This window comes from Cyclopterus lumpus, chromosome 10 (genome assembly GCF_009769545.1).
Source record: "Cyclopterus lumpus isolate fCycLum1 chromosome 10, fCycLum1.pri, whole genome shotgun sequence".
Lineage (NCBI taxonomy): Eukaryota > Metazoa > Chordata > Actinopteri > Perciformes > Cyclopteridae > Cyclopterus > Cyclopterus lumpus.
Genome location: NC_046975.1, coordinates 11652911 through 11671076, shown reverse-complemented (window position 1 = coordinate 11671076; position 18166 = coordinate 11652911). Strand labels below are relative to the sequence as shown.

The 18166-nt window shown below is 46.7% G+C and overlaps 1 protein-coding gene across 1 annotated transcript in view; it reads left to right on the top strand.

The window, feature by feature from the left end:
* Positions 1 to 18166, top strand: part of LOC117738063 (A disintegrin and metalloproteinase with thrombospondin motifs 2-like) — a 112922-nt gene that overhangs the window by 44522 nt on the left and 50234 nt on the right. Inside the window, exon 3 of the mRNA XM_034544357.1 lies at positions 5262 to 5430. Within this exon, the coding sequence (XP_034400248.1) occupies positions 5262 to 5430 (169 nt within the window). The remainder of the gene's footprint in view (positions 1 to 5261; positions 5431 to 18166) is intronic.

The window sequence follows — 18166 nt, the reverse complement described above, 5'->3', positions numbered from 1 at the left end:
AAGGTACAATTTAATATTTACGCTGACGCATTCTCTTAATCCCTCTCTCTGAAGTGTGTCTAATTTGTCAAATCAGCTTTACTATTGTGCAGGCCTCCTTCTCTTATGACTCAAAGGGTGAATGAATTGAAGGCTTGCACAGTATGAGTGAGTCACTATCAAAGCTATATTTGTCCATGGATGTGTGTGTTTGTGTTTGTGTTTGTGCTTGTGTGACAACCTGTGAATGTGTGTGTGCAACTGTGTGTGAAGGTAGCCAGCAGCAGCAGGGTTATTAATCAGATCAAACACACACATAGTGACTCCAGATCAGACACACACACACACACACACTCGCTCACACACTGCTTGTGGTGGACCGAGCTGAAGGGCCCTGACCGGGTGTGACTTTGATCTTTACTACAACATCCGCTCCTCCACTCCAACACGGCTTTTCTGCTGCTCGTCTGTCTCACGTGGCTCTCAGGACACTTACCCAGGACTTGAGTTAGTCCTTTCAGATCCTCAAATAGAGCTTGCTGTGCCTTCAAACACAGAGGATCCTCCTGTTGTAACTGGACTCTGTGTGTACGAGCAAGATCTGGCTATAGGTTTTAGAGGGAGGGTTGTGGTTAGTGTCACCATCTCAATGGCCACGACAGGAATAATAGCATGTGAGCGTGTGTGCATGCTTTCTTTGATAATGAGCCATATTTGGATATTTGGTGCAGGTTGCTGATTGAGCGAATGTTTTTCTCTTCTTTAATCTTGATGATAAATTACACTGATGTAATTTGCATCATTGTTCCTTGTGAAGGAAATCTACTCTAAGAAGGGTTTAAATTGATTGGAATAAGAACCGAAATACATCAAACGACTCAACAGTAAGACGTCTTTCTAGCTTTGCTTGTTCATTTGAGTCTTTGCAATGCAGCAAATGTTGACAACATTTACAACGAAGTACGGATAACATCATATTTAATCTTAGTCCTGGTGGTATCTAACTATACTTTCTTAGACTTCAGCACAGAAGATGAGAAGTGAAAGGAGGTTTGTTTGTGGCGCTCAAAGCATTGAACTACATTGAACTACTACATGTGAAAACATCAGCGTGTCCTACCAGAAAATAAAATGCATATATGATCGACATAAGGTTCATTATTTAGGTTATTTAAGTTATAGATAGGGTAGCAACTTATTAAGGTTTACTTCTGCCTCGTCCATTTCAAACCTTTTTTTTTTTTACTTCATTCAAGATGTGCTGTATAAGTTCACTCTTCATTTCATTGAATTCAAATATTTTTTTTCAATTATTATTTCAGTACATACAATAAATCTATTGATAAAAAAAACTTTGAATAATACCCATACTACAAACTTTTATTGGATGTTTTTTAATGTATTTTTAGCATCTTAATAATTCATAATTACATTATTAATAATTTCTTTAAATCTCATAGTATAATGTTGGCACCATTAGCATTCAATTCAGAAACTGTTTATTTTTCTACTAACAAAGCAATGTTTCTATCACCATGTTGTCTACAGTACATGCTGCCTCCACTATATGCATATGATCAGATTTTGAGACAAAGACCCAGTAACAGCGAATATATAATAGAAATCCATATAAACTCCAGGCTCAGCCATGACGTGTTCAGTTAGATGTGCACTGACACGGTGTGTGTGATGTGAAAATATTTTATAATCAATGAAGATAATGATGAGATGCAGAAGGCAACTGTGTCAGATGTAAGTGTCTCATGAGAGGAGTGAAGCTAATAAGCTACATTTTAACATGTCAAACCTAATAAAACATCTGCAGACTCATCACCCAAAGGAGCACAATGAATTTACTGTAATAAGTGAACAGCAGCTAGCAGCTGATGCCACAGCGATCCCGGAAGAGGCGAGTCATCGAGTAATGCTAAATATATAACAATTAAAGGAAAGTCATAGCAGCAGATGAAAAATCAAGAGGTTCTATCATCTCCTGCTTCACCTTGACCCGACCTGTTCAACTGACGTGGCCACACTAATATTATTATTATGAAAGTTAATTAAAACCCTGGAGACCGCTGTTTGTGAGAAACGAGAAGTCAACGTTGATTTATTCCCATATTATTACTCCATAGTTATTTTAAAACAAACCACAATCTTTTTTCTAAACCTAACCAAGTAGTTCAGTTGCCAAAACATAACTAAGTTGTTTTCGTGGAGACAGAAGTTTATTTATAAAGTTTGTATGCAAGTGGAAATTTAAATCATGGTCAGATAGACATTTACAGACTTTTTTAATAACACATTGAAATCATACACCCACTGCTGAGATCAGTGGAGCTCATCCTTTACAGTGGTGTCCTTGGAGGATACATTTCCATAATTCAGTTTCAGAAATAAGTCATCAGAGTTTTTTCACTGTTCAAAGTAATAGGAACAAATTACAACATGTAGGTTCAGTCATTCTTCAAGGTTCATCCTTGATAAAAAATCCCCATACAGTATTGGTTTGGCACTGCAGGATAAAGCTTGACTGATGTTGCCCAGATGCTGTCACCACCGCGCCTGGAGCTATGAAAAATCTTGCGTGACTTGACAGTCGATGGGAAAATAACAAGCTCAATTTAGGGGCCATCTTAAAAATGCATGCAAAAATAGCAGAGAAGTTTTACCATGCTTTCACAGTAGTTAGACAGTAGTAGTAGTTTTTTTTCTAGTGGTGTTAAACTACAGCGCCTTCTTTCTTTATTAGAGTAATTCAGGTACATTAACTCCACTTCGACCAGATCATTTTGCATTACAGCCGTTCCAACAATGGGTCGTCATTGTTGACCTTTGCATGCAGCTTATCTCCACGTGGCCGTTAACCCTACCCTGTCTTTGAATAACCCAACGGGTGTTGCCACATTAAGGCTGCTGGTGTAATGCCGATGAGTGTGAATTACTCTCAGTAGTTCTGGACACAGTGTTTGGACAAGCCTCCCTGTAATCCCCTCGACTGGGACTTGGCTGCCCTTGCTTTAGAGGAGATGAAGACAATGCTTCTCACTATGGAAATGCGTGCAGGCCCTTTGATGCTTTATACACTTTGGCTTTTTCAAAGCAGTTGTCCAGTTCTTCTGCTCCCTTGCACCTTCCTCTCTCTAACTCTCCGCCCCCACAATGCCGGCTGCGATCGATCCAACCATGTCTCCCAGTCCCACATGTCATCTTTTTTCTTTGACACGGCTCTCCTCTCTCCGCTGCTTGGTATTCTGGAGTGGGAATGCATGCACCATCGCAGATCCATCAGCTCCGATCGGAATGCCGCACCACGGCTCGGGGAAATGGAGGGATGAGAAGGGTGGAGGCAGAAAGAGGGAGAGGGGCGGGGAGGGAGGGAGTGTGAGAGGGCAGGTCAGTTGCATGTCGACATCCTTCCAGGACCAAAGCCTCAGGCTGGCGGGGAAAAAGAGAGAGATAGAGAGGAGTGGCAGAGGAGGAGAGTAAAGAAAATGAGCACCTTGTTTATTTCTGAGGGGCCAATTTTGTTAATATCCGTTTCCTTTCAAATCAGCCTCTCTGAGGAATTCAAGAAGCACACAAGTTATTGTACTAGATTTCCCTTAGAGCTCAATAAGTAGTAAGCGAAAGGGAAAGAATAGATTTTAGAGCAAGGCTGCTCTCATAAATTAAAACCCCTTATGTGTTAAGTTCAGGCTCCATGTAGATAGTGATGTAAGTGAAGACTTTAAGGATAAAGGTGTGTTCAGCTCCCTCTTCTCATGACGGCACCTCCTACAGTGGGCGGTCAGAGGACTAACGCACATTTTATATCTGTTTTTCTGTTCTCTTCACATTAAGTCATATTCATGTTATTTATAAGTGGTTGAGAGAGCTCAATTCACTGTAACAGAAAGAAAACACATACAAATAAATGATGAAACATGTTGCCCACAAAAGAGAAAGACATTGAACTTCAAAATAATAAACATGTGGAGTAGAGCTACAGAGGAAGGACAGACAGGCAATAGGTGGAGGTTCTGCGTGGAAGACGGAGCAGTAATATCATTACAAAATCGAGAAACATTATTACAATAAGTCAATAAAGTACATAGCATGAATATTCAGTGTAGTAAGTCAAAGAGTGCTATGTGTTCATCCTCTCAAAAACCTCTTTATCATCTCTGTCTGAAAATAATATAATCTTTTTTATTTTTTTTTACAATAATTCTCCCCTTTAAATATATTCTGTATATTTTCATCCATCCCTGTAATACGTTTGTAGAGTTTGACTTTACTTCTGTCACTATGGAATCCATATTAATTTAGGCTGTGGGTTAAATGTGATGACAGATGTAATAGGTTCATATAGACATATACCTCTGCTTCGCCATCAGCTCACTTTTCTCTATTTAACTCACTCATCATCCCTTCCTTCTCTTGTCAAAGCGGGGGGAGAAGCAGACAAGCGCTGATCGCATCGATGTTGTCTCTCTTCATTTATCGCTCTCTTTCTTTTGCGCTCTTCCTCTCTAAAGCCTCTCCATCCTCTCTGTGTGTTCTCCCCCATGACTTTCCTCTACAGCAGTGCGTTGCCTTGGTAATTACTAGTTGTCTTAAACAGACAGATGGAATAAGAGAGAGTGACGGGCAATTTTCCCAGTGCCTGTTTTCCCCGTTTATGTGCACGCAACTCCTTTGTTGTGTGTGTGTGTTGTGTCTGCATGCTTCTTAACTTCTCACCATCTCTTTCGCAGTCTCTTCCCTCACTTCCCTGCTTGCACTCTCTCCCTGTGTGTTTGCGTTTGTGCACTTGTCGTGTGTTTTTGTGAGTATGTGTGTGCGTGCATGTGTCTGTGTGTGTGTGTGTGTGTGTGTGTGTGTGTGTGTGTGTGTGTGTGTGTGTGTGTGTGTGTGTGTGTGTGTGTGTGTGTAAGGCGGTCATGGGGAATTACCTGACAGAATGTGTTAGTCCAGGATGGTAGTGGGACCGTTTCATCTCCTGCTGTGTGTGGGCCATTTTAGATGCCAGTTGTCACTCTGGACCTGTGCCCCAGGAGGGATCACTGCTGTCCCGTCTTCTTCTCTTTCCTCCCAGCATGCCCCTAACACAGCAGGGGAGTAAAGAAAATGACTATTTCTGTCAGGGCAAGAGAATATGTGAAGGGCGGATGGAGAAAAGAGTAAAAACCAGGGAGGAGCAGAAGCTCTGTGTTTTGTGTTTATATGCATTAACATGATGTCAGAGTTCACCTACAAGTATTCATGTCATCCTACTAATCTCCCCCACTCTCTTCCAGGCTGGTATGATCAGGATGGAGCAGGAGGAGTTTTTTATCGAGCCAGTGGAGAGGGGTGACGGAGTGAGAGAAGAGGAGGAGGAAGGAGGGAGGATGCACGTCGTCTATCGCTCCTCCGCCGTAAAGAAAGCGCCCATCAGCAGCACGGCCGCAGACTACCACTCCAGAGGTCAGTCTGTGGCTCCGACTGAGCCACCCTCCACTTTTACACACCCTTCACTGAATGCTGCACTCTTCAGCTCTGTGCTTTATTCAACTCCATCTTCCTGACGTGGAAATAATTATGACACTGACTGCAAGCTTAGTCCCTGACGGTTCATCCTACAGACTTTGTGTGATCACTGATGTTCTCTGCAGTACATCTGGAACCCTACGCAGACCACACTCCCCTGAAAGTATCTCACCTGCTTATATATATCAAACAGCGAGTCGCAGCGTGAGCACACCCTACTGTCAAAAAGATTACACCAACACACTCAAACGCATCCTCCTGTCACTGCACTCATTTTCCAGTGAGAAAGGAGCGACATATGGAAATACACATGTTTGATTGGTAAGGTAAAACCCTCTGTATCTTTTATACAGAGGGTTGCCTCAACAATTAACAGCTGGCACTCATCGTCGTCTGCCTCCATTTTCCACTCCACGGGTGAAATAAATGAAGTGAAACGACAAGTCGTGCTATTGTTTTAGAGGAAGCATAATACTTGGAGTTTGACACAGTGTGTCGGCTCTGGGATATCAAGGAAGATGAATGTGTTTTGAAATGGTGCTTTAAAACTAAAGGTCTGAACACTATTATGCAAGCAAAATTATATTTTCATCATACAAATTCAGTTGTGTCTTGTATGCGGGTGGAGGGTGGCTCAGTCGGAGCCACTCTCAAATCGTATGTCTTTATAATGAAATTTGAAAATCAATGTTACCTCGTTGCAGTAAAATGAGGTTATTCAATTTACTTCAAAGTAATGTCACATCACTTATAATTGTTGACACAAGAGGAATTTAATCAATTTAATAAAATTAATTTATCACACAGTTTTTTTAAATTATTTATATTTTAGCTGAGCGTATAGAAATTGGAAGTTTTATTCCATTAGGAAACTGACAATATTCTTTTACATAAACCAAAGGGACAAAAATACATACATTTTTTTCCTGTTGCTGCTCTATTTTGGTAACTCTCTACAGTAAGATGAATGTGTGAAAAAGCACAGAAATATATGTGCTTCAAGCCTGCATGGAGCATTTAATGAGCATGAATAATAAGAATATGGAGCCATGTCTTAATATCCGCACATATGATCCACATCAACTCCTACCTAAGACATTAGATAACATTAATAGACATTAATAGATAACACATGACACCAAACATATTTTAAACTAATGTACAATGAATCATATATCTTGTTGCTTTAGTTTTGCATCTATAATATTAAGGGTTCTATTAAAAATTGTGAAAGAAGGCTATATTATTCATTACTCCTAAAATATATACACTGCAGATTGTTTTAGTTTTTTTACAATACCATTGTCTACTTAATTTTAATCTTTTTCGCTTGTTAGTATCTTTTGTAAAGGTAATCTTAAACCAAAAAAACATACCAAAAGAACAGGAAAATAGTAAATAGGATAGTCAGTGTAGTCAATGGTGATTGCGCCTACGGCTTATTGATGAAATGAATGCAATATCTATACCTTTGCATTATTACCAAATGTCTGTGGTTATATTCCCGGGAACAATACTGTGTTATAGTTGTTCTCTAGTGAATACACACAAATATTTGAGCTATATACAATTCTGAAAACGTAAGGCTCATGTTTTAACAAAAAGTCTCCAGACTGCTGAACTCTGAGCTCTGAATCCCATTGTTTCAACTCCAATAGAAAATCAACCAGGACTGAAATCTTAAGCATCAGCCTGCAGGGAAAAAATATAACTACGATGCCTTTCTCAGGCTCGTGTCAGAAGTGGGTGCCCGGTCACCGTGATTGATCTGATGCCTACAGGTCAATCAATTGTGACCCCAACCTGTGCAACAGTCGGCATCTTAACCAACCACCAAAGCAAAGATATTCTCACCGAATCAAGTCTCCCATGTTGTACAGAAGCGAGACGAAGCGCCTTATAACGAGTGTATCACAATAGATAAGATCTGTGTCCTCCTATTCATAGCAGTTGACTCAATAATGTCTAATAATATACAGAGAGAGAGAAAGAGAGACAGAGAGTTTCCATAGGAACACCCAGTGAGGACAAACTGCATTAGAGTAACACAGATCTGCTCCCACTGTTACTGATACCTGGCAGTACATCCACACACACACACACACACACACAGGATGTAACACACGCAGCTTACACAACTGCCTTCATCATACATTTACACTTCTGAACACACATACGTGCTGCATGCACACAGACACGCAGACACACACAACACGTCTCACTGCTCCTTGTTGTCTTTGAATCTTTCTTTCTAATGAAGAGTGGGGTGCAGATCAATAGCGTATGATAGAGCGGGCCACAGTGTGTGTGTGTGTGTGTGTGTGTCTTTGTGTCTCTGTGTGCGTGCATGTATGGCGTGGGCATGAGTTCTGTGGTCGTCTGGCTTTGAGTGCTGGGATTTTCAAGGCCAAGCCGACAGACAGACAGAGAGACAAGCAGGCATGTGCTGCTCCCAGTGGCATTTGATGTGGATTTTTCTCTTCGTTTCTCTTCTCTCTTTCCTTTTTATCTTTGTCTTAGCTATTCTAGACCACAGCATTATGTAAACATAGGTTTACCTTCCAGTTCTTACATCATATCACTGTAATATCACAGCCATGTGGATGCATAGGACGCACATTATAGATCCTGCTGCCATTACACATCTTTCCATGTATAAAAAGAAAAGAACAAAGAAAATGTTTTATTCCCTCATATTGCCTTTCTCAGACAATCACTCCTCCCCGTAGATCAATCAGGGGCATTAGTGAATTAATTAATAATCAATCAATCATCTCTGGACATCTCCTTCGCAGCCAGTTATTGAAAGTTGGACTAATTTCCTGGCTAAAGACAGAGGGAAGTAAGTTATATTTAGCAAGGTAATAGAGAAAGGAGAAAGAGAGAGATGAATAAGGAGCGAGATTGATCGGTTTCTTACACCTTAAGCTGAGGAGGTGTAAATCAATGTCCTAAGTGGAGAGAGCAAGCGTTATTATTAATGTGGCACGCTCGTCAATTAATCGCTGCGCCGATAGAAAACGAAGGATTGGCATTCTTTTTTTTCTGGGCGGACAAAGCTCCGTCCGTTTCTTCGCCCCTTTACAATTTAATTGTATCTGTGCTTTTCATCAGTGTCTCTCTGTTCTGCTAATTTAGTTTCCCCTTTCCCACCCTTTTTTTGTGGGGTTTACTGTAGCTGTACGTGCAACTTTTTGCCTGAAACAAACTATTGTCTTGATGCGTTTAAAAGAACAAAATGTTCAGGCTGGACATTAAGGGTGTGGTTTGGTATTTTGCTCGCGGAACTGGACTGCCTGTGTGGGTGTGTTGTTTAATTGTGTGTTTGTGCCAGTGCAGTGTTTTGTCCAGGGTACTGAGACTTGCCCAAACAGATGGACTACCAGAGGGCTTTTTCCCATAATTCCCCTCACCTAGTCTGCTACCTGTACTAAACTCCCACAAAATGATTTTACATAAAATTCACAACTTTTCTTACTTTTTCTTGTTTAGTTACGCCTTTCAGCACAGAAGCAACATGTTATAATTCGGTAGCATGGTAACTATCATTACCATGCAGGGTTATAGAATTGTTGTTAGATAATGCAGTCCTTTGCAGCTGACATTTCAGAGATCTGTATTGTTCTCAAGGTACAAAGGTTGCCTGCAGCTTCCATGGAAAAGCGATTTCAATTAGCTGGTGGCCTGACAATGGGCGGAGGTCTGAGACCGCTACGGGACAAAAATCTGCACAAAATCTGCACAAAGCCAGCATTGCTGATCTGTGCTGTTCTTCTTTGTGTTGTGCGTTACTGTGCTGGGTTGATGTGAGATGTTGTTGTGTTGGTGGTGTATGCCACGTCGCACAGCACTGATACAATGATGCGTGTGCTTGGGCCTGAGCTGAGAGGAAATTGGAGGGGGTCAGACAGAGGCCAGCAGGAGCTCCCTCGAGAACCCTCTCTCTCTCTTTCTCTCTCTCTCTTTCTCTCTCTCTCTCTGTCTCTTACTTTACGCCCTTCTTCTTTCTCCCCATTGCTCTGTCTCTGCCGGTGTGACACAATGATAGACATATGGTGCGAGGGTTTTAAGAAGAGACTTGTGACTAAGCACTTAGAGATGTGAGCACACACACACACACACACACGCACGCATGCACCTCATAAATGGCCTAAACTCATCTTCATCATGTAACATTTGCAGTACAACGTGCCTCTTGTTGAAATCCCAAATAGCCACCTGAACAACCCCGATAAAGTGACCTTATGAGGCTTATTTAAGAGATTGTGCTGAGAATGTCCTCTAAATCCTTTACTTTGCTCCTGCACTACCACAAGCTGCAGGTATATTGAGGAGAAATTCCTAAACCGACATCCTATTTTGTATTTTTGTAGGTGTGAAAGTGATAAAGATAATTAAATTAAGGTAATTAAACTTGTGTCCAACCTGTCTGACCACTACATTGTAAAAAAGGAAATCTCTTGTAATCACAATTTAGCAGATAAATTGCATTTACTCAATCAGGTTTCTCAAAACACCACACATTTCATTTCTTAACTGCAAGATTAATGCCTCTCTTGCCATTTCTATTATCTAGCCAAGTTCCCTGGTGCAACATATTCCCATTTCAGCACAGTCTTCCCATTTGCCCCAAAGCAAAATTGTCTGCCTAAGCCCTCGTCTGAATAAAACCAGGAGCCGTCTGTAAGTGTCTTTAGGCTGCTGTTTTGAGCTCTAAAACCAGTAGTTTAAGAGGGGAATTCCTTCTCATAATATATATATATACAGCCTATGTAAACAATAGCATCTGCCAAGGCTTTTCTGAGGCTGAGCATTTTCAGCACAATAACACTTAAAGTTCTCCAGAAACATTAACTTCAGTGAACCATTATAGCGTGGATAAATATGGGTTGTCCAACATGTAAGTATACTCTACTCAGGAAAGGAAGGTGTTACTTGGAAATCATCCAATTAAGACTTTCACAGGATCCAGTGTGAGAAACTCAATATGCCCCCGAAAGAGTTCTCAAATTGTGATTCTACATTTTTAATCCTTTTATTAAAATATCGGTGTAATTTAATTTTACCTAACAAAAACCTTTATAACAGTTTTGACTTGTTTTGTATTCATCAAATTAAACTCTCTATAACAAGATATTGTTCTCAGATCAACTGGTTGTTCCATGTTGGCCACATTGTAGCAGCAGCTGAAGCTGATTTCAGGTCAGCAGAACAGCGGCGCCACATTCTGTTTCACAGCTTGCATTTTGTACGAAACATGTGTTTTATGTATGTAATAATGTGTAATGACATATAATAATATGGGTGTTATATTGGGCAGCAGGGATCCACTTTAGATCACCAGTGTGCATTAGTGCACACCTGCAAAAGCACGCGCACATGAGCCAAGCAGAAGCATACACACACACAAAGGACCAAACCCATACACTGGTGCAGGCATACTCTCACATGTGTGCACTGTACACACACACACACACACACACATACAGAGATACAGTATTTACTGTATGTGGGAATGAGTGCTGGCCCAGGTGTGCCTCTGGGAGGAAATTACAGTGTTAGGAGTGGAAGTATTTCAGCAGCCAGCTGCTTCCTTTCTTCCTCTCTGCGGCCACTGGTCCATCCCTAGAGAGCACGGCTGGCTTTTTACCACACTGTGTGTGTGCGTGCGTGTGTGTGTGTGTCAGTCATACATGTTGGGACCTATGGGTACCTCACTGTGCGTTTGCAGGTTTTATTTCTTGCCTGTCTCACTCATGACTGACTGACAGCATGTGTGCGTCCACCAGTGTATTAATGTGTGTTTTTGTCCGTGTGCCTGCACCGCGTTCCTCTGTGTGTGTTCTCCCTCCGGCTCGCCTGACTCCTCACCTGCTGGTAAGCTCCCAGCAGGCCCCTCCATTGAGCCATCGCTCAGCGTGTCCCAGCGGTGCTTTTAAACAGAGCAGGGCTCCTGGGATAATAGCAGGGTGCGGCCGACCTCTGCTCCAGTCCGCGGCCACCGCTGCCGCAATGACCCACGCACACAGTCTGTGTGTGGGTTTCTGTCCGTCTGTGAGACAAAGAGAGAGTGAGCAAGGAGAGGATGGGATGGAGGGGAAGGGATGCCTTCGAAGCAGGAAGAGGTACAGAGTTATTACAGACTTAGTGATTACTAGAGTCACTGTAATCATGGTGATCAGAGTGACATGGCAGTAAGCCTTGGTACTGCCTCTGATGTGGTGTTCATATTTTCAATACCAGACTTTTGATGTCAAAACCCTGCTACATAACAATGTGCGTGTCGTTGTGTTTCTTTATATTTCTGATTAACATTATATTCAGAGGAAAAGTTTGTGATAATGAAGCAGTGGTCCCAATCTGGAGAACTTTAAGGTCGCAGGATGATTACCTGAATCTAAAATACTGGAAGAAAGTACAACATTTTCAGACAAAAAAGTAATATTTCCTTTCCTTTTTTTTTTATTGTGTCCTTTTCTTTCAGCCCTGTATGTCTCGTAACTATATCAATGATCGCCATGAGTGCAGTTAATGCCTCACTACTAACTCCCAATGTCTATAATATATTTGTTCTAACCGTAACACCCTGAGAAAAATGTTGACATTGAAAGATAAAAAACATCTTCAGGGATCATAATTATGGGCTTTGCTGAATGAAGATACACAGTTTAGTTGTACCTTTTCAGAAGCCTGAAGTGTTGAGTAAGATAAGATATATAAATGTAGAGATTAAACATAGGGTTAGTGTTTTTCACGGAATGTGTTTGACGGCATTAGAGAACCCATTCAGCCATTATGATTAGATCATGCAGCTGTCGAGATGTAATCATATTTTTGTTCACAGTTTAGATCCTAAAGGTGCAATCTACAAAGGAGCAGGATCCAGAGCATTAATAAAGCAGCAAACTACTAAACAAATGGAGTCGCTCTCCCTCCCTCTGTGTTGTAATCTGAGTTTCGTCTTGCTTTGTTTTGGTTTGTCTCTGACCCCAAGCGCACGACAACAGCAAGGTTTAGTTCTAGCCGAACACACGGCGTAGTTTATTGAGCACAACAAGTCGCTTAGAAAAGAAACACAAAAAACTCAAAGTGTCCCCTTAGTCCACGGGTGATCGAACATCAAACCCCAAAAAATCCAAGAAAATACTCCACACAAAAAGTCAGCAAAGACACGAGGGAAAGTTCAGTTACGACACAAGGAGGAAAGTCCACGGACATCATGGCACGAACTCGCAACGTCAACACAGACAGTCCTGATCTTTATCCCCCCGAATACAACGAGCTGACGAGCTGCAGCCGTGGGACGAGCTGAGTGGCTTCAGGTGTGAGTTGGAGCGCCCCTGGCTTGTCCCCGCCTCCAAGCCCGTAGCTCCCTGGCAGCGTGCTCTGAGGTACCGGGTGTCACTGTGTGAACGGGCTGAGGAGGGAGTCCGGCTGGCTGAGTCCTGACAATACCCCCCCCTCTACGGGAGCCACCTGGCGACTTGCCAGGCTTCTCGGGATGGGCCTGATAAAAGTCAGTCAACAGTCCTGGGTCCATGATGAGCTGGCGGGACACCCAGCTTCGTTCCTCCGGACCATAGCCCACCCAGTCCACCAGAAACTGGTACCCACGTCGGCGAACATCCATCAGTCGGCGAACCTTCCACTGAGGGTGCCCATCTACGATCTTAGGGGGAGGTGGAACTGGGGCAGGAGGCATCAGGGGACTGTGGGAGACAGGTTTAATTCGCGACACATGGAACACTGGATGGATCCTCATGGAGGTTGGAAGTCTCAGCCTCACCGCTGCAGGACTGAGCACCCTTGTGATCTCAAAGGGTCCAACGAACCGGGGATCCAGCTTCTTAGCGGTTGACTGCAGGGGAAGATCCTTGGAGGACAGCCAAACCTTCTGCCCCAGTTGGTATGCGGGCGCTGGGTTCCGGCGACGGTTGGCTCCTCGGCTGCCACGTTCAGCTGCTCGGAGTAAGGCGGCTCTGGTGACCTCCCAGATACGACGACACCTGTTCAGATGGGTCTGCACGGAGGGAACTGCCACTTCCGACTGCTGAGCAGGAAAGAGCGGCGGCTGGTAACCCAGAGACGCCTCGAAGGGGGAGAGGCCGGTGGCGGAGCTGACCAGGGAGTTGATGGCGTACTCGACCCAGGGGAGGAACCGACTCCAGGAGGATGGTCTCCTGGCTGCCACACAACGGAGCGCAGACTCCACGCTCTGGTTCATCCTCTCAGTCTGTCCGTTTGTCTGTGGGTGATAACCAGAGGAAAGACTGACAGAGGCGCCCAACCCCTTGTAAAATGCTCGCCATACCTGGGAGATGAACTGGGGTCCTCTGTCTGAGACGACGTCCTGGGGGAGACCATGAAGCCGGAACACGTGGCTCGTCAGGAGGTCCGCCGTCTCCAACGCCGAAGGGAGTTTAGGGAGGGCCACCAGGTGCACCCCTTTACTGAAACGGTCCACTACCGTTAGTATCACCGTCTTCCCCTGGGAGGGCGGAAGTCCAGACACAAAGTCCAATGCCACGTGGGACCAGGGACGGCTAGGAACTGGAAGGGGCTGCAGTAGCCCTGCGGGAGCCCGGTGAGAGGCCTTGCTGCGGGCACAAACGGGGCAGGCCAGTACAAAGTCCTTTACCTCGTTCCTCATAGTAGGCCACCAGAAACGGCGAGCCAGAAAGGTGAAGGTGCGGTGGACGCCAGGATGGCAGGCAAACTGGCTAGCATGTCCCCACTGAAGCACTCGGGACCTGACCGACTCCGAAACAAACAGACGGCGTGGGGGCACGCCACTCGGAGCAGGATGGGAGCGCAACGCCTGTCTCACGACTGTCTCGATGCCCCAGGCCACCATGCCAACCACCTTGCCCTTGGGGATGATGGGAACTGACTCCTCAGCAGTCAGGCTCCTCCCTTGGTGTAGTCGGGACAGGGCATCTGCCTTAATGTTGCGGGAACCGGGACGATAGGTCAGAGAAAAATCGAACCGACTGAGGAAGCCGGCCCACCGAGCCTGTCGACCATTGAGACGCTTGGTCGCCCGGATGAAAGTCAAGTTCTTATGATCCGTCCAGATGGTGAACGGCTGCTCAGCCCCCTCCAGCCAATGGCGCCACTCCCCCAGAGCAGCTACCACTGCCAGCAACTCCCGGTTCCCGATGTCGTAGTTCTCCTCAGCAGGAAGGAACCGGCGAGAGAAGAACGCACAGGGATGAACCTTCTGATCCGCCACGGCTCGTTGGGAAAGAACCGCCCCCAAGCCGGTGTCCGAGGCATCCACCTCCACAATGAACTGCCTCTTAGGGTCGGGATGGAGTAGAACTGGGGCGCTGGTGAACCTCCTCTTGAGAGCCAGAAACGCGGCATCGGTAGCTGGGGACCAGATGAACGGCTGGGAGGGAGAGGTCAGCCTGGTGAGAGGTTCCGCCACGACACTGTAGTTCCGGATGAACCTCCGGTAGAAGTTGGCAAACCCGAGGAAGCTCTGCAACTCCTTTCGCGACGTGGGGTTCGGCCAGTCCACCACAGCCTGGATCTTGCGGGGGTCGGCCCGAGTCTGACCCTTCTCCACAACGAAGCCCAAGTAGTCGACAGAGGTTGAGTGGAATCGGCACTTCTCAGCCTTGACGAAGAGCCGGTTAAGGAGGAGACGCTTGAGCACCCGGCGGACGTGCTGGACATGATCCTCGAGGGTCCTGGAGAAGACCAGGATGTCGTCAAGGTAAACGACCACAAACTCGTCCAGCATGTCGCGGAGCACGTCGTTCATGAGCGCCTGGAATACCGCCGGGGCGTTGGTAAGGCCGAACGGCATTACCCGGTACTCGTAGTGACCTCGGGGTGTCTTGAAGGCGGTCTTCCACTCGTCCCCCTTCCTGATTCGAACCAGGTGGTAGGCACTCCGGAGATCCAGCTTGGTGAAGATGGTAGCCTGGGTGAGGGGCTCAAGGGTGGAACTCATGAGGGGGAGGGGGTACTTGTTCTTGACCGTTATGTCGTTCAGTTGGCGATAGTCAATACAGGGTCGGAGGCCCCCATCCTTCTTCTTCACGAAGAAGAAGCCCGCTGCCACCGGGGAGGACGACGGCCGAATGAGCCCTGCTGCCACTGACTCCGATATGTACTCGTCCATCGAAGCCTTCTCCGGAATAGACAGGCTGTACAGCCGACTGCTGGGAAGGGAAGCCCCAGGGCGGAGGTCAATTGCACAGTCGTACGGCCTATGTGGAGGGAGCGACTGAGCCCGGGTCTTGCTGAAAACCTCTCCCAGATCGTGGTACTCCGGAGGAATAGAGGAAACGTCCGGGGGAGGGACACTGGGGATTGGTCGGGGTAACGGGCTGGGGGCTGCCTGTAGACACTGGGCGTGGCAGGAGGAACTCCATTCCAGTATCATCCCAGAGGACCAGGCAATGTGTGGCTCATGCTGTACAAACCAGGGGTGCCCTAGGATCACAGGGGCCAGTGGGGACTGGATCAGGTAGAACTTGCGGTTCTCCACATGGTTTCCCGCCACAGTGAGGGAGATGGGACGGGTGCTCTGGGTGATGCGGGCCAGATGGCGGTTGTCCAGTGCAAAGGCCTCTACGGGCTCCTCCAGTGCTTCTAGCGGGATGTTAGCCTGGGCAGCGAACTCCGAGTCCAGGAAACACTCATCCGCCCCAGAATCGAGGAGGGCCCCCACTGTAATCCGCTGATCCGCCCAGGCCAGGGTGACGCTAATCCGCCGGCTCGGTGGTGCAGGACTACGGGAACAGGAAAGGTGACTCACTAGGATCTCCCGAGGTCCTGGTGAGCCTAATCTTTTGGCCGGGTGGGGCAGCCGCTGATGCGATGTCCCTTCTGGCCACAGTAGAGACACAGGCCTGCCCTGAATCGGGCCTCCCGTTCGGTTGGGCTAAGGCGCATGCGTCCCAGCTGCATGGGTTCCTCGCCAGTCGTCGTCTGTGATGAGGGCAGGACGGGAGTAGGGGGAGTAGGTTGAGCTACGGCGAGGGTCCTCTCCTGTGTGCTGGGTCTGTGGGGGGTGGGAAGGGATCCCCGGAGGACTCGCTCCCGCCTCCTCTCACAGAGGCGTCCATCGATGCGGATGGCGAGGTTGATGAGGTCATCAAGGGAAGAGGACTCCTCCCGTGTGGCTAGCTGGTCTCTCACCGCCTCACTGAGCCCCCTCCGGAAGGTGACCCGAAGCGCAGGATCGTTCCACCCACTCTCCGCAGCGGCCAACCTGAACTCCACCGAGTAGTCCGCCACCACCCTGTTGGATACTGCTCAACCGGGCACCAGGGTCCTGACCACTGGCTGGATGATGGAACACCTTACGTAGCTCTGCCACAAACTCCCTATAGGAGAGACAGAAGCTGGCACCCATGACCCAGGAAGCGGTAGCCCACTGGGCTGCCCGGCCGGCGAGCAGGTTAATCACATACGCGACTCGAGCGGTGTCAGAGGTGAACCTGCTAGGCTGGTGAGTGAAAACCAACTCACACTGCATGATGAAGGTGGCACAAGTCTCAAAATCACCCTCGAACGGTCGGGGGCTGGAGAGGCTAGGCTCCCGTGGTACTGGGTTGGAAACCGCAGGGTTAACCGGAGAGGGATACACAGGGGGCGGGTTCACAGGCTGGTTCAGCGGCTGGGTGGTGAGGGCCATCGTCAACGCCCGCAGCTGTAGCAGGATCTCGGCTTGTTGGTCTGCCGATGCCGCCTGCTGACGAGTCAGGATCTCCACAGAAGCGTGGAGCGGCTGGACCTGGGCTTGGAGGTTCTGCACGGCAATGGAGGCCGCCTCCAGCTGGTGAGAGTGGGTGTTGGTCAGATGCAGCTGCCTACTAAGGGCAACCTGAACAGAGCTGGACAATCCACTCTGTGTCGGCTGGGGTCGTCATGGCGAGTTCGTACTGTTATGGTTTGTCTCTGACCCCAAGCGCACGACAACAGCAAGGTTTAGTTCTAGCCGAACACACGGCGTAGTTTATTGAGCACAACAAGTCGCTTAGAAAAGAAACACAAAAAACTCAAAGTGTCCCCTTAGTCCACGGGTGATCGAACATCAAACCCCAAAAAATCCAAGAAAATACTCCACACAAAAAAAGTCAGCAAAGACACGAGGGAAAGTTCAGTGACGACACAAGGAGGAAAGTCCACGGACATCATGGCACGAACTCGCAACGTCAACACAGACAGTCCTGATCTTTATCCCCCCGAATACAACGAGCTGACGAGCTGCAGCCGTGGGACGAGCTGAGTGGCTTCAGGTGTGAGTTGGAGCGCCCCTGGCTTGTCCCCGCCTCCAAGCCCGTAGCTCCCTGGCAGCGTGCTCTGAGGTACCGGGTGTCACTGTGTGAACGGGCTGAGGAGGGAGTCCGGCTGGCTGAGTCCTGACATGTTTACATGCATGCGTGTAGTGCACTGCCGTCACACGGCAGTTACAGATGAAAACGACATTGTCGCGGAAGGACCCACCCTCAGGTAATTTAGCACTGTTAGCTGCGAGCCGCCGGCTCAGCAGACACTATGTTAAGAGGCGTTGAGAGGCAATAGAGATGCTAATCTCCTTTAAATTACCTTTACCAAAGACAAGACCCCTCGTAAAAAAAAAAAAACATTTGTGTTTGAGAATACATGAGCAATGGCCGTGTGCATGCTGTCGCTTGACTATGAATGTGCAACA